Source organism: Homalodisca vitripennis, chromosome 5 (assembly GCF_021130785.1).
Source record: "Homalodisca vitripennis isolate AUS2020 chromosome 5, UT_GWSS_2.1, whole genome shotgun sequence".
Taxonomy (NCBI): domain Eukaryota; kingdom Metazoa; phylum Arthropoda; class Insecta; order Hemiptera; family Cicadellidae; genus Homalodisca; species Homalodisca vitripennis.
The window spans coordinates 91783928-91806106 of NC_060211.1; the positions used below are offsets into that span (position 1 = coordinate 91783928).

At 34.0% G+C, this 22179-nt stretch overlaps 1 protein-coding gene across 1 annotated transcript; it reads left to right on the forward strand.

Moving 5' to 3' along the window:
* The first annotated feature begins 5373 nt into the window (after window positions 1-5373).
* On the forward strand, window positions 5374-10135 carry LOC124362505 (vacuolar ATPase assembly integral membrane protein VMA21 homolog). Its single transcript, XM_046817068.1, has 2 exons — window positions 5374-5503; window positions 9986-10135. The coding sequence occupies exons 1-2, from the start codon at window positions 5389-5391 to the stop codon at window positions 10126-10128; spliced, it is 258 nt and encodes an 85-aa protein (XP_046673024.1). The 5' UTR covers window positions 5374-5388; the 3' UTR covers window positions 10129-10135.
* The last annotated feature ends 12044 nt before the right edge of the window (window positions 10136-22179 follow it).

Below are 22179 nucleotides of genomic sequence, written 5' to 3' on the forward strand. Positions count from 1 at the left end.
ATGCTGCTGAGCGCAGAAAAAACTAAGTTCATTTTATTTAGTCTTAAGGGTAGTTTTAACGCTTTTGAACAAGTAAAATACTCATGTGCTGATTGCCTCGATCAACAAGGTGTTTGTGTGAATAATAAATGTACATACATAAGTAGAACCAATGAAATCAAGTACCTAGGGGTTTTTGTGGACAAGGAGGTTTCTTGGAAAATTCATTTGAATAAACTTAAGGGTAAAATCAATAATATTTTAAGGTACTTTTATTTCTTGAAACATTTAAGTAACAGTGATGTTTTACGAACTTTGTATTTTGCTTTGGTGCAAAGTAGGTTAGAGTACGGAATTATACTATGGGGTAAACACATTTAACACATATCTAAACCCAATTTTAATTCAACAAAAACATATAGTAAGATTAATTTTGTACAAGTCTAAATTTGAACACACACAACCTTTGTTTGTATCCCTAAGAATATTGCCTCTTAAGTATTTGTTTGTATATAAAGTTCTTAAACTGTTTTATTTAAAAAGTGGGAACATGCCCCAAAACGACAATGCTTATAAACAAAAACTAAGAAATGTTGATACTTTCATAGTACCTAAACCTAGAAATGTCTTTTTTACTAAAACCTACAGTTTTCTTGCGCCTAGAATGTTCAATTTGCTACCTAAAAAAAATTAAGGTTGCAAAAAACAAGTATTTTTTTCAGTTCAGATTGAAAAAATGGCTTATTAAATTAGAAGATATAAGGGTACTTTGGGATTATACCGACCACACCCAGACATGAATCGTTATTTCACATTTCGTTTCTACTGATTACTAGATTAGCGTAGAACAATATTTCGTCAATATAAAACAGGAATTGTCTTATCGCAAACACCTCCCCATCCTCAGACAGAGGTCAAAGTCGAGCGTCTAGTAGATAACGTGATTGCAGAGTCTCGCCGCCCGTTCAGCTGGTGCATCGCTTTGTTGTTACTTCCGTGTTTTACCTCTACATTTCTCCAAACACAAAAATTCAACAAAAACAAACATTTACCAAACTAAACTTTTTATTAAAAAAACACTCAAAACTTGTTTTTATTCTTGATCACATTCCGCCACCCAAAATGCGAGTGCCTCCGGCCATCAGCGCGGGCTTCGGCAGCACCTTCGGTGCTGCCCCGCGCTGATGTCGACGAAAGAAAAACATCCCTCGAGATAGTACCTATCAGTAAAATATCAAATTCTAGAGGGGCTAATCAGAAATATAAATTGAATTGTAATGGAAAGGCAATTATGTACCGTGCAAATCACGTGATGCCGCGCGGCCTGCCGTAATCAGGATTCTCGAGAAAGATAAGATAACAGCGACAACAATACCGATCACAATACCTGGAAATGCTTGTAAGTTTGTAATTTTGTAATTGAAGAGTTGTTTTTTCGTTCTATCATGTTTGTTTCTATAAATTTCTATTTTTGTGTTCTTCATACTGGTGTGGTCGGTATAATCCCAAAGTACCGATATAAGTTTTCTATTTACAATTCAACAATAGGTTTGTCCTAGTTAATATTTTGGTCACAATTTATTTAATAAAACCAATTTAGCTCAAAGTTTTTCTTACACACAAATGCAACAGTTTGTTCAAGCTAAAGTTAGTTTAAGTAAAGAACACATATTATTGCCATATCTTTAGTAATTAGAGGCTTTTTTGAAAAACCGACAACATTGTAAACTATTGCTTTCTGAACGCTCAATTTTCAATGTTTAATGTGAGCAGAAGGAACCTCTAATCAGGCTCTGCCTTAGAGGCCCTATATTTTCTTGAGAAAAAATTGCAGTGTTTTTAAAAAATATGTATTAGTTAGTTTATAAGTATACATTGTTATTAGTGTGTAGTTAAATACTCAAATGTAACTAATTCTTGATCAGTGCTGTATTTTGTATTTGTTGTAAAAATGTGTTCTCAAGAAATAAAATCATTCTTCTTCTTCTCAAATATGGTCGTCTTCAGTTTTCCTAATTTTTGTTATAATAATTTGTTTGATCGCTGTAAATATTAAATTCATATTTTAATTTCAAACATATGATTGTTACTGAGGACTAGATACTTTTATTTCGAATGATAGTCTAGGATTTGAGATGCGAATATTAGGTATCGAAGACTACATTCTTCGATATAAAAAACCGGGTCCGCTGATCGTACCCTACCCAAATTCGATATTACATAATAATTGTGCGAAACAAGAATTATAATACATTAAAAACAAGAATAACACATTACATTTTTAATAATATAAATTTAACAATACTATTAAAAAATAACAAATCCAACCTAGACGTACACATCAGAAATATGTTACAATATTTATAGATTGCGCGGATAGCAGTGAGCAACCACTTTTGTGAAGGCAGTAGCCAAACCAACATGTAGGCCTATGTCTAAAATTTATCACATAATTTCCTCATATTCATCGTCCTTTTCAAATTCTCAACAAAGTAGTTACTTCTTGCTTTTTATTGTTACATGACAAATGATTGTAACTAATAAGTAGGAATCATATGTTTTGTTGAATAAATTGTAATATCAAATTATTCATTTGCCTAAAAATAATGGAAACATTCGATAAAAACAGCCGAATAAAGAGTGTAGGCTGCTTATTAAAGTCTACTCTTTTAGATACGTTAATATCAATTTATGTTTAGTACTGTATTATGTTATTGTTTGGTTAAAATTATCCATTTTTTATATAATTTATGTATTGGTTGTTGTTCTTGTTATTACTGTTGTTACCCTATTTATTATTTATTTCTTATCTAATCTGTTATTCTTCATCAGTGTAAAATGGCTTTGACCGTTTGGAGAAATAAATACATTGAGAGTTCTGTTAGCCTATTCAGTATACAAAGTATCAATGATAATACTGAATGATATAAAAATCGGGTCCGGTTACCGTACTTTGCCTGTAAACTTCCAAAATGTAATAAAAAGCACGCAATATGAATGTAAATTTACACCTGAGGTAAAAAACATCAGAAACAACTTACAGAATACAACATATGCCTAACACAGGTTAAAAATTTAATCAGAATCCAATTTGTGTTATAGCCTACTAAATAAAAATCAATTGAGGTTACAAATGCTGATCAAAATCATAAAACATTTACCTGGGCTAAAGTTAACAAAAATTAAACAAATCTGTGCAAGATAGTCAGCCTAGTAATATTCAAAACATCAAGTGAATACTATAGAAAGAATTTGACCTATGTAGGCTATCCAGCACTTTTTTTAGTTATGAAATTAATATGTTCAAATAATAAAGTCACAGGTAAACTAATTACATGTTACTTGATGATTCCATTCATGGTCATTTTGAAATTGGAATTATCTGAATATGGCTCCGGCACAGCATCCTCCCATAGAGTGGCAAAGAATAACTTTCTATAATCATGTGCCTAATAATAAGTCTCTTTAGTAACCCTGTAAAAAGATCTAAATCATAAAAGCATTAGTTCACTATAAAAAGTTTAAACTTACTGTTAAATTTACTATAATATTCTTAATTATGACATTTTTTTGGAAAAATTAAAACAACTGCAGTGTAATAAGCAGCCACCTCAAAAATCAAATCACTGATATTCATGATTATTTAAACTACTGAGTCATTCCATATCAAATCACCCAGGTCATGTCACCCACCATTTTATATTTACATGAAACTCCACATTTGCTTATACTTATGCTCTAAGGCCTGTAAAGTTTCATTGTTCCAGAATTTGGTTGTACATAATCGCTTGTGTAATATATACAAAAGTTATCATATTTTAGGTATTAATAAAGATTTTGATCAGAAAATCCCCCCCCCCTGTACAATAGAAGTATACAGTTTGCAAAAATGCATTCATTTAAGTAGCTAAAGTTAAAAAAAATTAGACAAATAATTTCACAAGACATTATTATGGTTTTTGAAACTAAAACAAGGGTTTAGAAAAACGTTTGTAACTTTTTCTCCAAACAGCTGGGATGCTGGTAAAGGTATCAAATAAACCCTTAGCGTAAGTTATGTGCTTTTTATTTATATAAAAAAAAACAAAGCAGCTTTTTTTGTTTACAGTCTTAAATACTAACATTATTAATAGGGCGTACTTAAAGGTAAATATTAAGACACGATACTTGTTCAACTTACATGTACATGTTTTTAAATAAATATTTTTAAGCAACAACCCCTTTAAGATGTAATATTCCATCTAACATCTAGTTTCTATGTACTTAATCTGCCTAGAGAAATGTAATTCTGTCAATTGGACATCATTTTCAGAAAATAATATGTTCTTCCAGAACTGCTTGTATGGGTGCACAGGCACACAAGCGGTATGGAAGGAGTATGGAATCAGTTATGGATGGTAATACATAAAATATTATCCAAAGGCACAAAACAATAGTCTCTGTGGCCGAAAGAACAATACTGCAGGTCTAGGGGGGTGAAAGGAGAGGAGTTCGACATCTTCTTCTTTGTCACATATATTTTTGACAAGTTCAAAATACAACCTGCCATCATAAAGAGTTTTGTTTAGGACAAATGCTTGTCCATTTTGGGACATTTTCACGAAATGAAAAAACCAAGGAAGGTGTTTCAGAATCAGTCACTTTTAATTTCTATTAAATCAGATGATATAGGTTTTTAATTATGAAAACTCCTTGTGCCAGGTATTGTACTAAATCTATCCTCTAGTTTATATCTTAGCAAGTCAACACCAGTTATATCCAAAAAGTGACAAGTAATATTGTCAATCTTTGCCATACAAAAACTTGAAACACCAGAAGCAGTGTTTATTTGTTCATCATCAGGTAGTTGAAGATTAGCTTTTCTTAATGTAAGCTTCACAATTCCTCCTAACTAATCACAAATAAATTTTCCATGGGTAGTAGTAACAAAAAGGAATGTTCAGCATCAATAGAAAAACTGGTTTTTGTTCACACAAGTTTGTAAAGATTTCCTGTTCTTTTATTGTGCGGCACATCTATTTGTGAAATAATGCACTTTCTGTACTTGTGTGTAGTGTTGATTTAACCGTGGCCATGATATCATTCTGAACAGCATACACAAATCTTACATCATGCTCCATGTCATCACTTATTAAGCAGTGGTTCAATATTTTTAATAAATTTTCGTTCTTAATATATATATTAATGACAAAATGAATTTAAAATATTGAATATATATATATATATATATATATATACATACATATATATATACATACATACATACATAAATACATATATATTTATAAACATAAAATTATGTAGTTTTAATAAAGATAATAAACAAAGTGCTCTTATCAGTCTTGAACTAAGATTCCTCAATTCCCAGTTGGTCATGCTCAGTACACGTTTCTCTGAGATATTATTGTTATGTTTCAGGATAGCCAGGATTTGGCTCTGTTCAAGACAATATTGACATATTGTGTATTTATATTGGTTTTACCAGTATGCACTTTCTTTGGGTCAAAGTTTTTTCTGTTTGATGGTAAGTATATTTTCCTATTTTTTGTAGTAAACTGGATTACTTACTTTTGCTCTAAAAATGATAACTTACTGTACATTTTTTGTGTCTTTCAATTTTTAACATTTTATTTAAAGGAATAATCTTAATATGTATGTTACAGTCAAATCTTGATACCTCAAACTTCTTTAAGGAGAATTCTTTGATAGCTCGAATATTTACAAATCCCTTTAAGAAAACCTTTCTGTATTGAAGAAATTATTGTGGATAACTCTAAATAATATTATGACTACATTTTACCTCTGTAAGTGAAAGTTCAGAGTAATTTTACCTCTATAACTTGAAGACCAACAGTTCAGTTGCACTCCTTATAAATTGACTTACACAAGTCGAATCATACCTGTATAACTTGAATTTTCATCTTGGACCTAGTTATCTCAAAAACCCCAGGAATACAATGTAGGCTTAGAGAAGCATCTGGTGATGTGGATGAGTCATCTGTATGCTGCGTATCACTCCTTGCCAATGGTGCAGCGTAGTGTGTACAGCAGTTATCGCAAGATAACTGAATTAAGCAACGTCGAGCGTAGATGCCGTTTGGCTGGGTGTCCGCTAAACGATCTTTGCAAGCGGTCCGCCTGCCCAGTTCTTGGTGGCGGTTTGGAAGTCAGCTCTAAGCAGTTGGTCCTCAGGTTGTGTTAGAGAAGGCTTCATAGCCTTAACTTCGCTTGGTAAAATAAGATATTCTTTAACTTTAACATTATTTACATTTTATTATTTCCTGTAACTTGGTTACATTTTGGTACACAGTAAGTAGATTTAGCTTTAATTTTGTTCTTGATTGGTTGAATACGACGTAGTTTGTACCTCTGTAAGTAAAATTCCATAAAAATATAACTTTAACCCATCCATTGCGACAAAATTAAAAGCATAAGGAGGATTAACAAATGCGGAAAATTTTGAAGCATTGTGTATAGTGTTTCATTGTGGCCCCAATTGGAGCTGTCTGCAACACGCTCTCAAGTCCACTGGTTCCGATTGGGGCCATCCACATCGAAAGGGTTAATAACTCGAACACATCATATCTTGAACTATACCTAACTTGAAGCAAAACGGAAGTCCCTTGATACTCGAGTTATCGAGGTTTGACTGTATTTTTATTTTATTAGTTTAACACATTGACTGCGTTGGACGCACATTCCTATTAATCTCAACTGTTTTAAAGTCGGTACATGACTAGTGTCACCTATAAGGTGTTAAAAATGTTAGTTTACATGTTTTAGTTTTATGTATAATTTTTTAGACTACTTGTATAATAGACGAGATAACTATTGGAACTAGAGGATGAACCTCCTTCTTCTGATGAACCTGCTGAGGTTATAACAAACATAAATACAGATATACAAAACTACATAAGAGTGGTTTCACACACAACCTGCATAACCGGAGCTGGATGATTCTACTCACTGAATAGTCTAATACACAGGCTACTTGTATAAAGTGAAGATATGTCGTAGACAGGGTGTCCAGCGGCCTTGAAAATCGGGAAGAGCGGGAATTATGCTTGAATTTTACCTGCCTTGAATAGGGCGGGAATTATGCTTGTATTTTGTAGAAAATCGGGAGTTTTGATTTTTTTTAACGCCGCTGCCGTTACTAATGCAAGGCGCCCACTGCGGGCGGCCCAGCCTTTTTGTGAAGTCAAAATACACGCACTCAAATGGACACCCGCCAACTGCGACCGTCCCGGCCTTTTTGTCGAAATACACGCAATCAAATGGACACTCGTACACTGCGGGCGGCCCGGCCCGGGCCTTTTTGTGAAGTCGAAATACACGCAATCAAAGGGAACCCGCCCACTGCGTGCCGGCCCGGCACAGCCCGGGAAAACTCGGCCCACACGGCACCCGAAGAGCCGACCAAGGCCGGATAGGCCGGGGCCTGGTCGCAGTTGGTGGGTGTCCATTTGATTGCGTGTATTTTGACTTCACAAAAAGGCCGGGCCGGCCGCAGTGGGCGGTGCTAGGCCGGAGTGAACCCGGCCCGGCCTTTTTGTGAAGTCGAAATACACGCAATCAAATGAACACCCACTAACTGCGACCGGCCCGGGTCCAGCCCAGCCCAGACCGGTTGCAGTTGGCGGGTTTTCATTTGATCGTATGCATTTTGACAGAGTATAAAAGTCCGGGCTGGGCTGGACTGGGCCGGTCGCAGTGGACGCCGTGCTTAACACGAATGAAGATATTGAAGCAACAGTTCGATTATGTTCACATCGATGTGAAATTGACAGAATATAAAGGAAATTTGGAAGTAACTCGCTCTCGTTGCAGTCTCCAAAAATGGTGTTTGTAGTAGGTTTGATGAGAGATGGCATTTATATATGCTTGATGTTAAAGTAATTTGAAGAGTGGCCAAATAACCTACGCGACTATATATTGTATTTATAATATTCGCATGTTGAAGAGGTTGCCAATTCTTTCAAACATAGTGATGAATATTAAATGTTTTCAATTTAAGGTAATCGAAAAACGTGATCATGTGATCAATTATGGTGTACAATTGGATGCCTATAGGATTTATTTTCAATTTTTTTTAGATATATAATTAATACAACACTTTTTTAGTAATCTAGGTGATTATTTACCCTTGCTATACTATTAATGGTTGTTATCATTTAACTTATTGTCAATAGCCTTATTTGCTTAAATTAATTTGTGCAATGAGTAAAGGTGCAATACATCGTTAGTAATTCAATTGTTAAAGTTTTATAACTTTCACACATGTTTTCTAAAGAGAGTAAAACTTTTTCTGTGACAAATTTTTTTTTAACACAAAATAAATTGTAAAAAGGGTTCAACATTTGAATAGCTCATGTTTTGGACGTTTTGAGTTTAATCATTTTTTACAAAATGAATATTAATATATTTTTATTTATTTTAACAGTTACTTTGATTTTATGAAACTTAATTCACCTAAAACTAACACCCTCAACTGGTTTAGAATAGTATTGGGTTAATGTTTGAAAGTGTAAGTAAAACTTCTTTAACTTAAAAGTAAAACTGTTTCTTTACTACCCTGTGTTTTTGAGGGTTTGTTTTCAGACTTCAAATAAAAAATCAAAATCATTTACCTATTTGGATATTAAAGTGTATTTGTAACAAACTGTTACAATATAAACATTAAATTAAGCTTTGATACTTTATCATAATTTTTTATAGGCCTACAACGTTTTTTTACAATTTTTTTAAATAGTAAAATTACACTGAAATTCATTTTTTTAAACTAAATTAAATGCCAAATTAAGCATAGTATTGTTTAAAATAATTAAATTAACATATTTTATAGGTACGATTACAGTTCAAAGTTTTTGAACACAAGGAAGTTCAATTATAAGTTATAGGTTATGAAAAAAACCTCATTTACTGTAGATTTTTCAAAAACGAATTTTAAGATGTTGTTAATAATGTATAAGGACATTAGTAATTTAAACAGAGGGCCTACTATCTTTGAGCATTGTCTAAAATAAAGGTATGTATTCTTTTAAGCAGTTATTTTAAAATATCACAATGCTGTTATTAGGCCTTAAATATTTAAGAAATCTTTATTGTTACATGAAAAAGTAAACATTATTTCGTGATTTGATTTTAGCTTGTAAAAATTGTTAGTTACCGATAAAGAGCCAAAAGTAAACCGCGGACTATAGCCTTGGAATTTTATAATTTTAAGCCTTGAAAACCTTGAAAATGTGCTTGTATTTTAGATTTGGTCATTACTGGGACACCCTGGTAGAGTTCACCTTCGGTATCTCGTCTTGCTTCTTTATTTAAGAAGAAAGTACCAAATAATAAAGTGTACTGGGTTTATCTCCTTTTCAGTGTGCGTTACTTGAAGAATAGTTTAAAAAGGGTTGTAACCCTTTTTGATAAATTAAGAGGTGACAACAATATATTTTGTAATTCATTTTAGTATGATTCATTATTGTGTTTCTCCCATAAACTAGATCTTGATTCCACAATTTCAACTAAGGTCACAACATCATGTTTAAAATCATGTAACATTTTGGCCTTGACTATCCATAGCAGAAACACAGAAGAAAAGAAGACTCTCCCACCACCACTTTTTCCGGTTAATCTGAGCCTATGTGAACATGCATGTAAGAAAGCACTGGTCCTGGCTGCTGTATGTCGACCCGGCTCCTGGTAGGTTTAGATATAACCGGACTGTATCCTCGATCGCCGGATGCACAGTCTGGTAAATCTGCTAGACTGGATTTAGTGTAAACGGCTACATTTAATAACATTGGTCTCGTAACCGGATCTGTCTCCGGTTTTACAGATATGTATGAAAACTAAGAATCAAAGGATATCATATAGAAAGACGAGCCATTTTCTTCTTTCACTGGTAACTATTTACATTTAAATACTTGATACAATATTGTAATAGTCATCACTAGACAGTATATATTCAGTAAAACATAGATTTAAACATTGTCACTTTATGTTTTAGGTATTTTGGGTCTGACAGCAATGAACAGTAATGTTTATGCAGCAATAGTTGCTGTAATATCACTGCACTTTGCACTTGGATCATATATCTTCCGAGCATACTCGTATGACCAACCACCCAAAGCTCCAGCTAAAGTCGATTAAATTAAAAGGTAAATTTTCATAACTAACAATTATGTTTAGTAGTTAATATAGAATTGGCTGGATTTAATCACTAATTTTTAGTTTCAAAATTTTTTTCTTGAAGTGATGCAACGCTATAAACAAACATTTCACTTTTTTAAAGTATCACATTTTCCATCTGTGATTTAATTTTTATTATTTGAATGTTCCCAAAACCAACAGAAATTAAACAAACTAAATGTAGCAATACTAACTTAAATTTCAATTTTCAAACTCAATAAATTAGTGCATATTATGGTTTATACATCTGTAAACTGAACTATCTTTTAAAATCAGTTATTAGTGCACAACATATTTTGTAAAACAAAATCATACTAAATAAAAACAGAAAGAATTTAACAAATTTATAACAAAGAACATGTATAAACTTTAAGTAAATAAATACATTTATAAAATAACAATTGAAAATCTTAAAAATTAATATAAAATATCAAATAAATAATTAGTTTATTTAAACTTAAAATGTTGAAATTGCAATACTTAAATTTAAATAAATCAATACATTTTTAACCCTTTACTTAATTGAAAGTTTTGGTGTACTATGGTGCCAAATCCTAGATGTAGGTCCATTCATACATCCTCTGAAAAGTATTTCTTCTGTTTTAGCGGGGTTTTTATGTATTTATTGAATATGTTATTTAAAGTTTATTATTTTAGAGCAAACAATTATCAGAAGTTTTGATAATTACCTAAAATATCAAGTGTGAAATATCTTACCTAAAAAAATCACTTGTCAATGTCAAGGTCTGATATTTCAGACCTGATCACTTTAATTGCAAATGCAATTAATGTATTAAAATTATGTAAAAAGCTTTAAATAAATATGCATACCAATAGGTCGATAATTGTCTAAATAACAGTTTTATAATATGGACGTTTTTAAATGCACCATATACAAACACATAAATTAATCAATGTTTACATATATTTTGCTAGAAGCTGCAATTATGGTGGCCACGCAATTTCACTGTAAATAATCTTTGTTTATCAAGTAGTTATTCGGAAAGTATCATTCAAAAGCAGATGTGGTTGATAATGTTAGAAAGAGTATCCAAGTTGTGCAATAATATGACAATTGGAAGAATTAATCCTAAAAGTAGCAGTCACAATTTCCCTGAGTAGCAGGCCAGTGTTTGCCTTTGTGGTGAGGTTTACTGATATAATTGTTATTTAATTTTTTGGAGTGACAAAGAGTGATCCTTGTGGATCAAGTGATATTAGGGAACTTCTTATGGACTCAAACATCAGTGACTTTCCCGAATCAGAAAATGAATTACAAAGCTGGATTGCTTGGTGAGACTGATCATGGTTCTTGTTAGTCATTGGCTTCAAATAATGATAAGAATGAATTAAATTTGGTTGATTTGAATGATATTTCATCAGGTTCAGACGATGATTACATACCAAATTCGTTTGACCCTAAGTCAAGTGAGAGAGATGTAGTTGTACCAGAACCTAGTCATAGCAATACCAGTAGGCCTAGGTCTAGTTATTCTGTAAGTGATTCTGATGATGATTCTGTGCCTGGACTACATATTCCTCATAATGTTCATCCATCTAGATCAATATGGGTCAATGTGTATCCACCTGAACAAGAACTGGATACTGCTTCTAAATTTCGTGTAAGAAATGCTGGAATAAAATATTGTCACCCAAAAAACAACTCACTCCTATACTATTTTAATTTTTTTTTACTCCAGCTATTTGGTCATTGATTGTCGTTACAACAAATGCATATACAGCCAAGATATTTAGCACTAGGATTGAATCAAGTACCCTGAAGGAAAGTTCGTGCTTTAAAGCTATGGTTTGGAGCATAGTGTAAGGAGACAAGGGTGTGCTGATGCGCATGTGGGCGGAGTCACAGGGCGTGGTGACGTTAGCCACTCCGCAGATCTCATTAGCCGCCACGCGCCGGCCTACTCCGTTCCACGTGGTTGTTGTTTACTGCTGTTTGTACGGTCTTTGTCTGTTGTTTTAGTGGTTCGTTCTTCAATGTTTATGTTACTTTTATTTTAAAACATTAACTTTATAATGCCTGGGCGTGCGTGTTTGCAACACAAGTTGTTGCAATATTCTCCTAAAAACTTTAGAAATTTGAGAAGTGATGCAATACCAACACTACATCTGCTGAGTACTGACACAATTCAGGATACTTCCGCTCTGCAGCAGCGATACAAGATTAAAGAGAGAAAACAAATAATCAAAGAAGTTTTGGAAAATGTTTCTAATGTAAATGCTCAGTCTCCATGCGAAGTCGTTTGGTAATTCTGTTGATGTCGATCCTGATAGTCCTGATAGGAATTTTGGTAATGAATAAATCCCTGATAGATTTGTATAGCTATATAAGTGAGTCACACAACTTTCAATACTTGTTGACTTCGAAACTTAATCAAGACGTATTAGAAAAATTCTTTTCATTCATCCGAAGTATGGGCCGTACACATGACCATCCTGACGCTATTCAGTTTCTGTATAGAATGCGGTGGTTTATTATGGGAAAGCATTCTACAACAGTGATTCAGTTAAACATAACACTGAACCTGACAATGAAGAGTGTTTGGCCAGCAGTGACATCACAACACATGCAACAGATGAAGAATGGCCATCAGCTAAACTACTTGCTCCGCTTATCCAACAACGAAATGACGAAGAGGAAGAAGGCTCATGGGATTTATACGTTACACATCAAGTAGAGTCCGAGAGCACCATAAAATTGGATGAAGACTCTGATAAAATGAAAATTGAAAGTCTGAGATACGTAACTGGATACGTGGCATTCAAACTGCAGAAGAAGTATCCCGCACTAGGTACGAAAGGCACCTGTGCAAGTCAAGTTACAGAAGAATTTTCATGGATAGAAACAATGTCCAAAGGATGGCTAAATATCCCAAGCAATGAATTTTTTGAGTGTTAAAAAATTGTGGAAGAAAATTTTAATAAGTTTCATGGGTTAAAAAACTTGCGTAAGGAATGCAATGTAATACAAAAAGTTAAAAATCTTACTGACCAAAAAATAAGCCACCTTAAAATCCTTGATGAAGCTGTAAGTCGTTTGATTTTAGTTAGAACATATATAAGACTGCGACACATAAACTAATATGTTCTTAATAAAAAAGAAGAGGTCCAGAAGAAATTTAAAAAAAAAAGTTAAAAAGTTTAAAACTTAATTTTTACTATGTGTAACTAATTTATGTTTCATTTGTGTTATCATAGTGTTCTTATCTATTTAAACATTTTTGACAGTTATATTTCTGTTTTGTATCATATGTTTGTCAATTGCAATAAACACTTATTTTTCATAAGTATTTTGATATGCAGTATGTAATTTATAAAAATAAAACAATTACATTTATATATCTGTAAAAAGGATTGTTCATGCAATGACCTGTCAGCTAACAGAACAATATAAAGCGAAATTTTCATCATTGATTTGAAACTTTAAGATTTAATATCTGAGTTCATAGAAAATAGCCATAAGTGTAACAGCTTTTGAACACGGATATCGTGAACATTTTATTAGGAATAATGAAAATAAAGCTTAACATGTTAAGAATCTTAATTATGTTAAATAATTTTATAAACAAATTATTTACACATTTTGGTCATAGCTGTATTTTAACGTTTCACTTACGTAGCAAACTGTTTTTAGTAATAATACGAATATTTGTACTATGAAATAATAATAAATAACGATAATTTGAGGATATAATTATTATATAATTAAGTGAACAGTACCAAAACATTTAAAATAAAGAACTATTTGGGGCCTTTAAAGAATCGGATTGTTTAAACATTATATTGTAGCTTTAATGTTTAATTAATAAATGTCCTAACTTTTCTATGTAAGACTAACTTCAACAAACTTTAATATTAAAAACAAATTTCAATATAACAAAAGAATACAATCTTATATTAACTGACAGCTGTGAGAAACACTGCGGAGCACGGTATAGAGCAGGAAACAGCGTGTCGTTGTGGACTGAATGACGTCATGCAACTGTGGGTCACACCTTAAAAGCTTTTCTCAGCTCATGCATTTTTAGAGACCTTTGAGGGGTGTGAAAAGACCAAAACCGCAAGAAGATTCCGGTGAATCTGAGTAAAACTTTAAGTATATATTTGTACATAGTGTAAGTAGTGAAAAGTTATGTTAATTGTATCTTTGTGCAGTGCATAGTAAGTGTTTTAACAGTAAAACATCTTATTTCAATAATCACCTATGGACCAGCAAAATGTTAATAAAATGTAACATTGTGTGAACATGTAATTCTTACTCTGTTATGTTAATGGTCACATTAACTAACATACTTATTCTTTTTTCAATATTTTCATAATAAAGCTATATATTTTTTTAATTCACAGTTAAATTTGAGACAATCTGGCCGTTTGTCTTTTTTTAAGAGAATTTCAATTAAAATATGTCACATATCCTCAAAAATAAAAAAAATTAAAATGTTATGAAACAAAACACTTTTTACAGTTTGAGCCTCCCTCATTAATTCAAATGAGTTAGATGAAGCATATTTCCACTTTGGCGCATCTCTCCAGTTTGCACTTGACTGGACATGCCCCAAGGTAAGATCTTGTGCTAAGCAAAAAAAAAGGGGGAAATGATTACTTATACTAGAGAAATGTCTATCCTTAAAGAAGAATTCCTGAAAACCCAAGATAAGTTTTTCCTAACTGGAAATGCAGATGACAAACAGGCTGCCACTGAACTTAAGAAAACATATGACAAAAAACTTAAATAGTCAAGACAGGAAGGTACACCATACATACACCAAACAGGTAATAAATCCAAAGCTGTCTGGAACACCATAAATAACACCTTAACGTGAGGTACAGGAATATAGGCCCTAAAACTACTAAAATGGAAATACATCATGACAGAGAATTGACAGATACTGAAAGAAAAGCTAATTGTTTTAATGAGTATTTTGCAAACACAGCTGAAAAAATGCTTGATATAAATAACATAAACAATGATTAAGGAGAGCGGGAAGGCCCTATACCGACCATGTTAAATTCTACAAATTTAGGTACACTTTTCTCAGGAAACATTAAATCTATAGGCCTACAATTTTGTGTGTGTATTGTTATGATATTTATCTAACTAGAGAAGCACAATGGTAAAAATTAAAAATAAATTAATAGATAATTTAGATTTTTTTTAAAAGTTATTTAAAATTTCTAGTTTTTTTAGAAAAATATTTTTTTTGAAGCTAGTGTGTTGTGCTACACTATCTATTCTGCTTCCATGGTTAGGTAATTAGGTGTTTTATAAGTGGAAAAAAATTGGTTGCCATTCCTCCATTGGTTTTTGAGAAAAATGTACCTTTGTTTAAAAAAACACAGTTTTCGGGAAACGACGGTTATATTTAAAACTAGGTACTGTACTTACTTTAGCTAGCTTAGAACATCCCAGCACCATAGGCAGGGCCATCAGCATGCTCCTGATCCTCCTCTAGAACCAGTCTTCTCTTTCTTCTGGCTTCCTTGGTCATTAGTTGTGCAGCTTTGTCGGTTTTCTTGAGTCGCAAAACATCAAAACCACGAAGCGCGAGCACTGAGTTTTTACTCAAAGTTAGGCCTAATTCATTGTAGATATCCAACTTACTGGCAAATCCATCATTGAAATCAGCACTGCATCCAGCACACCTAACTTCAAAGTGTTCAGTCTCACAAACACATTTTTGGGGACTTTATTCCACACTACGTTATCACTACGTTTAAAACTTTCGGTAGGATTTTGAGTTTTTTGGTGAAGGTATTTTTTTAGAAGTTCGGGGTTTGCTAAATCCTTATAAATTTGTTTAATTGTGGCCATTATGTCACTTGGTAAAAAGTGCTTATGTTTGTAGGGCTGATTTAGAGCTAACCCTTTGTTATAACCGCACCAAGAGTCAGCACCCTTTGGGCATAAACCGTGTTGCGGTTCCGAGTCACTTGAAAGTTTATGGAAGAAAGTAGCCCACACATTTCTTTTCTTATCTTCCAGATTCGACCCACCTCTTCTAATGGCCAATCCGTAGTACTCCTGTAGTTTATTAATTTCTTTATTAGTTAGCCTATTTCTTCCGCCTAATGTCTTACCGTCTTCAAGCTTTTGGTTTCCACATTTTTTCTTCAGTTCTCTTAGTCTTGAACCCATTCTTTTTTTCACATGGTTGACACATTCCAGTTTTAAAACATTCACATCATCACCATAGGGTTTGTCATCACTCACCTTCTTGAAACCATTACTGTCTCCGTCGCCCAAGTACTTCACGTACCTTACACCCCGCGCATTGGAGTTGCGAAAGACTTGCAAGGCTCCGGCTACTTCCATGGCTCCAGAAGAGCCTGTATAATTCTGAGTGCAGTTGTGTTGTTCTATCTTGTTTTTATCAGTAGCTGTTGTACACTCCTGGCAATACTTAGACATCACCGCTACGTCTAATATTTTGCCAGTGTCGAATGAACACACACTTACAAATCCGTTTAGTGACGAGTGACCCCTTTTTTGCCAAGAACCGTCCAAGCATACAGCCAAGTCAGTTTTAGGCATTTCTTCGTCTAAGTTGTCAGCTACAGCTTCATTGGTGGCCAATATTGATTTGTTGGCACATTCTTCAACTCCTTTACAAAGTATTTTGTTGTAGGGCTCAAATTTTTGCGGTGGTGAAGGCAAATCTAAAAGAGCGCAAAACACATTACCCGCTGCCAGGCCTTTACTTATCGATCTTAGGGCATAAACAAATTTTAAGTTTATATCATACTTTCCACTTGGTGTACAGGTTGAATTAAAAAATTTTGTAGACTCAGAACAAAGGCAGCATTTCATCTCAACGTTTACTGCCAGTCCATGTATGGCTTTATCCGTAACAAGGAGATCGATGCAATCCTCACCGTTACAAAATTTACATTTTACAAACTTTTTTAGGTTAGTACTTAGAATACTCACACATAAAAAATGCAGTTACCATTTTCTGAAGACTGGTATTTGTCAAATTTATCAAAAGATAGCTTTTTGGAAGAAGAGCTGTTTGGAGAAGTCTTCTCTATCCTAGGCCTAGACTGAGTTTCATCAGACACAACACTAGAAGTAAGCCTAGGTTTAGTATATTGATTGCCACAAAAGTGTCGCTTGGTTTTGTAGGTAATCTTTGCCCTTGGCATTATTACAAGTTAACACTAGTAACCTACTAATCTAAAAGTTATTTTTTACAACTAAAACTGCACTCATCCAAAGTGGTAAAGTAGGCCTACTTTATTTCACTCTTCACAAAAATTCGCTAAATGTAAACAAAACTGTACACACCACAACACCAAGAATCATCAGCTGTCATATTTACAGGTTAGCCAACAAAGAAGTCAAAAATACCAATCAATACTGCATCAGTAACAACACAGGTTGTACTATATGAAAGTTGTTCACAGTGTGGAGTAAAATTTCATGCCAAAAGCGCCGGTAGTTACTTCGTAAATAATTTTTTTTTGCGTACTTAGGATAATCTTGCAACAAAAAGTGTTATATTTTCTGAAACTGTACAAGTCTGAGTAACAAAATATGAAAAAAACAGAAAACTAAAAAAAATTCAATTTTTTGCCTTCCCGCTCCCCTTAAGCCCCCAGCTTCTCAACATGTCCAATCAGTTCTAAGAGATATTCTAATAACTTTAGAACCAACTACAGCTGATGAAATATACAAAATGTTAAGGTCCCTAACGAGATTATATTGAAGAAGGAAACAGGATTTTTCTGGACATTTGCCATCGTTCAGTGAAACAAGAAAACAGTAACACAATAAGTGTTACTGTTTTCTTGTTTCACTGAACGATGGCAAATGTCCGGAAAAATCCTGTTTCCTTCACAATCCTTCCATCGTCAAAAATAACCTTTAAACGGAGGAGATTATATTCTTCTGGAGTAGATGAAATATCAACAAATATACTTGATGAACTCATGTTCATGTGCTCATGAACTCATAACACCCTTTGTAAAAATTACAAATTTGTCCATTCAGAAAGGCATTTTCCCATCCAAATTTAAAATGGCCAAAATCTATCCAAAATTTAAACAAACTTATTGGAAAAGTAACTTTTATTAGAGTTTTAAAGTATCTAAGAGGATGGATTCATCTCTTGAAAATCTACCACAATGCAATTATCAACCTAGCTGAATATATAATTTACAATATGAGATCAGCAACACCATCACCAGGTTATAACTTGATCTCACTAAAGCCTTTGATTGCCTTGAAAACTCATATTGCCTAAACTTCATAACGTTGGTATCGGACAAACAACACTCGGTTGGTTTTAAAGTTACCTTAAAGGGCGAAAACAAATAGTGGAACTTTAGGAAATAACCAATAGACTCACACAATCAGTACAATCTCACCCCTTACTAGTAAGAGGAGTTCCACAAGGGTCATCCTTGGACCAGTTTTTTTTATTGGATTTATAAATGACTTTTCAGAACACTTTAGATAATATTGTCAAATGATCATGTATGCAGACACAGTTCTGCTTGCAGCAAATAGAAATCTGAACAACTGGAAATTTAACATATATATATATACAGTATATATAGCTTTCAACATGCCTCAAGAATATACAATGAAAAATGATCTCATTCTCAAAAGACAAAAAGAGAAAAAAACAAAACAAATTACTCTAGGCAGTAAAAAGGCGCTCATAACCGAACTACCCAATATCCAAATAGCTGATGAAGTTAAACATCTTGGCATAATACTTGACAAGAACATGTGCTTGAAAAACCATAAAGATAGTCTCTGCCTGAGCACTCGGTGTTGTTTGCATTAAAGAGAATCAAGACAACTAGTACTCATGAAGCCACAAGAATAGCATATCACGTGTTTATTTGAAAGCCACCTCCGATATGGAATAACAGTCTGGGGTGCTTCTTCATGTAGCAATCTCCACAGAGTTCTGGTAATGCTGAAAAAATCAATAAGGTTAATGGCTGGAATAGGACCTAGAGAGAGCTGCAGAAACATTAAAAAAAACTAAAATATTGACAATAACATCCATTTACATCCTAGAAATCATACTTTACTACATAACTAAGGATCCTCCAAAACAAAGAAATCTGCGCTGCCATTACACTAGACAATCAAATTATTACACTCTACCAATCCATAGAACAGCATTGTTCGAGAAAAAAACCATCATATGCTGGAACGAAACTGTTCAATCAGCTACCAGATCATATGAAAGACAACCCAGAATCTATAAAGAGAACCCTAAAGTGTTGGCTGCAAGACCAAACATACTACATGATTCTGTAGCATGTCTTGATGATATTGTTAATAAAGTATATTGTCTATTGTTGTGGCATGGCACAGGCACCTAACTCACACTTGGTGACATAGGTTTTGTTGTGGCATGGCACAGACGCCTAATTCACACATGGTGATGGTACACTTCTGAACTGGCTAAAAGTAGTTTCAGACAGAAGGACTTTTTTATGTTTAATAAATGTTTTGTTACTAATGCTTGTAATTTATTCTAAAAAAATGAAAAGCAAATTAAACTGTTTTTTAAATGCATATCATCATGCCAACATACTTATGTACGCAAGTATAACATTTCAGTACAACTGTTTGTATGATTTACAATCAGTGTTAATGGTGAAGTGCCAGTTTTGGAATGCCAGTTTGGAAGCAGAATAAGACAACTTTTTCTGTAGGTGAACATGTGTTTGCAAAACTAAAAGGTTGTCCACAATGGCCAGCTGTTATTACTGACACAAATCTTGGCAAAAATGAAAACAAATACAGAGTTACCTTTTTTGGTGACAATAAAACTGCAGAAATCAAACACGCTGATCTGCTCCCCTATATAGAATATAAGACAACCTTTGGCCAACTAAAAACAGACAACTTTAAAAATAAACTAATAAATCAGGCATTACTAGAAGCAGAGCAATCTTACAATAGCTGTAAATGTGATGACCCAAATAGTGTTCTCCATGACTCCAAACAGGATCTTGAGGACACACAGCAGGTGGAGGCACAAGAATGTGAGCTAACCATAAATGACATTCAAACTAAAATACAGAATAGTAACGACTCAGATCTAGAAACATCCCTTTCTCTTGCCGCTGAAGCTGGCAACATACTTCTTTCAGAAAACTATAAATTAAAGCAAGACCTACATGAATTGACTCTAAAAAACTCCCATCTGGCTAAACAAATAATGGACTCCGACCAACTGGGCCACATGAAATACGAAACAAATTGAGGAACTGGAAAATGAGAATAAAAAACTACTGAGTAGATCAGCATCCCTTACAGATACCATACAACAACTGGAAAAAAAGTTGTCAAAAGAGATTGACTTGCGGATACAATTACAAACAGTCTTTGAAGAACAGGACCAGGAAAAAGAAAAAGCTATCTGCAAACATACAAATGAAATACTACAACTAAAGAAAACAATAGTACACCTTGGCACAAAAATTCAAAATAACGGCTATAAAAAAAGCCAAGACGATATAACTAGTAAAGATACGGAAACCCAAACTGATCACTTTCCCTCTGCCCCACCAAACAGCTCTCCATCTCTCCTCATACAAGTTAGACAGTTAAGCACCCGACAAGACAAAGTGGAACAACAGATGAAGCTACTACTAGACCAGTTACAGAATAAAGATCACCTTTATCCACTATCTCTGCCTACATCTGACCTTCACAGCTACCAAAGTACTGGGGAAATAATATCACACTTCCCAGTACAACACTGTACCAAGGATCCCAACGAGAACTTAACCGGGAGAGCCAGACAAACTCCTACAGAAAAACTGAGCTCATCCTAAATAAGCGGGAGAGCCAGACAAACTCCGACTAAAAAACTGAACGAAAGTTTAACATGGAGAGCCAGACAAACTCCTTCCAAAAAACTGAAAAACTCTGTAAGCTTGTTGACAAACACTGCCGCTTTGACCAAGAATAACAATCCTACTATAAAGAGAAGGGATAACATGTTTAGCGTGTCACTGCAAATTGCAAGAAGCAAAGCACAGATTTACACAGCGGAAGTGTCACTCCCTCCAACACTGGAACTCAATAGAACACAACCTGTGAATCCTCAGTCAGACGGCAAAAAGGCTCATCCCCAACATGCAAAAATAAAAGACATCAATGAGGACTATGAAACCTTCTTTAAGAAAAACATTGACTTCTATAGAGAGCTGATAAATAATTACTGGCCCAATAACAGCTCAGAATATGCTAAATTGACAAATTTAATATCCACAAGTCGCAATACATCTACAGAAACCTCCGCTGTCTCTGATTGCTCACTGAATACCCCAACGCCAGAAAATGGAGAATTTTTTTTTAGGCCACAAACAACGAAACGAAACGAACATCTGACAATCCTTCATCAAAACATCAGGGGCTACCAAACAAAGTTGACAGACTAAACCATTTGCTCAATGAAACATCCCCTAGCCTTTTAATACTGACAGAACACGGCTTGAGTCAAAGTGAAATTTTAAACACCAAAATACAAGGCTACAATCTGGTAACTGAATTTAGCAGAACAGATCACAAGCTAGGAGGTGCCGCTATATACTGTAAGGACAACCTGACAACCAGTGTAGAGGCCATTGAAATTACACACTTTTGTGAAGAGCTCCTCTTTGAGGCAGCAATGGCACAGATCAAAATTAAAGAAAAGCAAATATATCTCCTTGGTGTATATCGCCCTCCTGGTGGAAACACAAGAAGTGGCCTAAACTTCTTATCACACATCCTAGACCACAGCCAAGCACACAATAAGTTATTTTTATTACTAGGGGATATAAACATTGATAGCCTAAAAGAAAACAACCCTGACAATTTGATGCTACAAGACGAACTAACCACACACAACATAAGAAGGCTTCCCCTTCCTGCGACACGGGTAACAGCCGAGACGAGATCCTCGATAGACTGCGTATGCACCAACATCCCAGAAGCAGAGGTCACTGTAACTATTTTACAAACTGGCCTCTCCGACC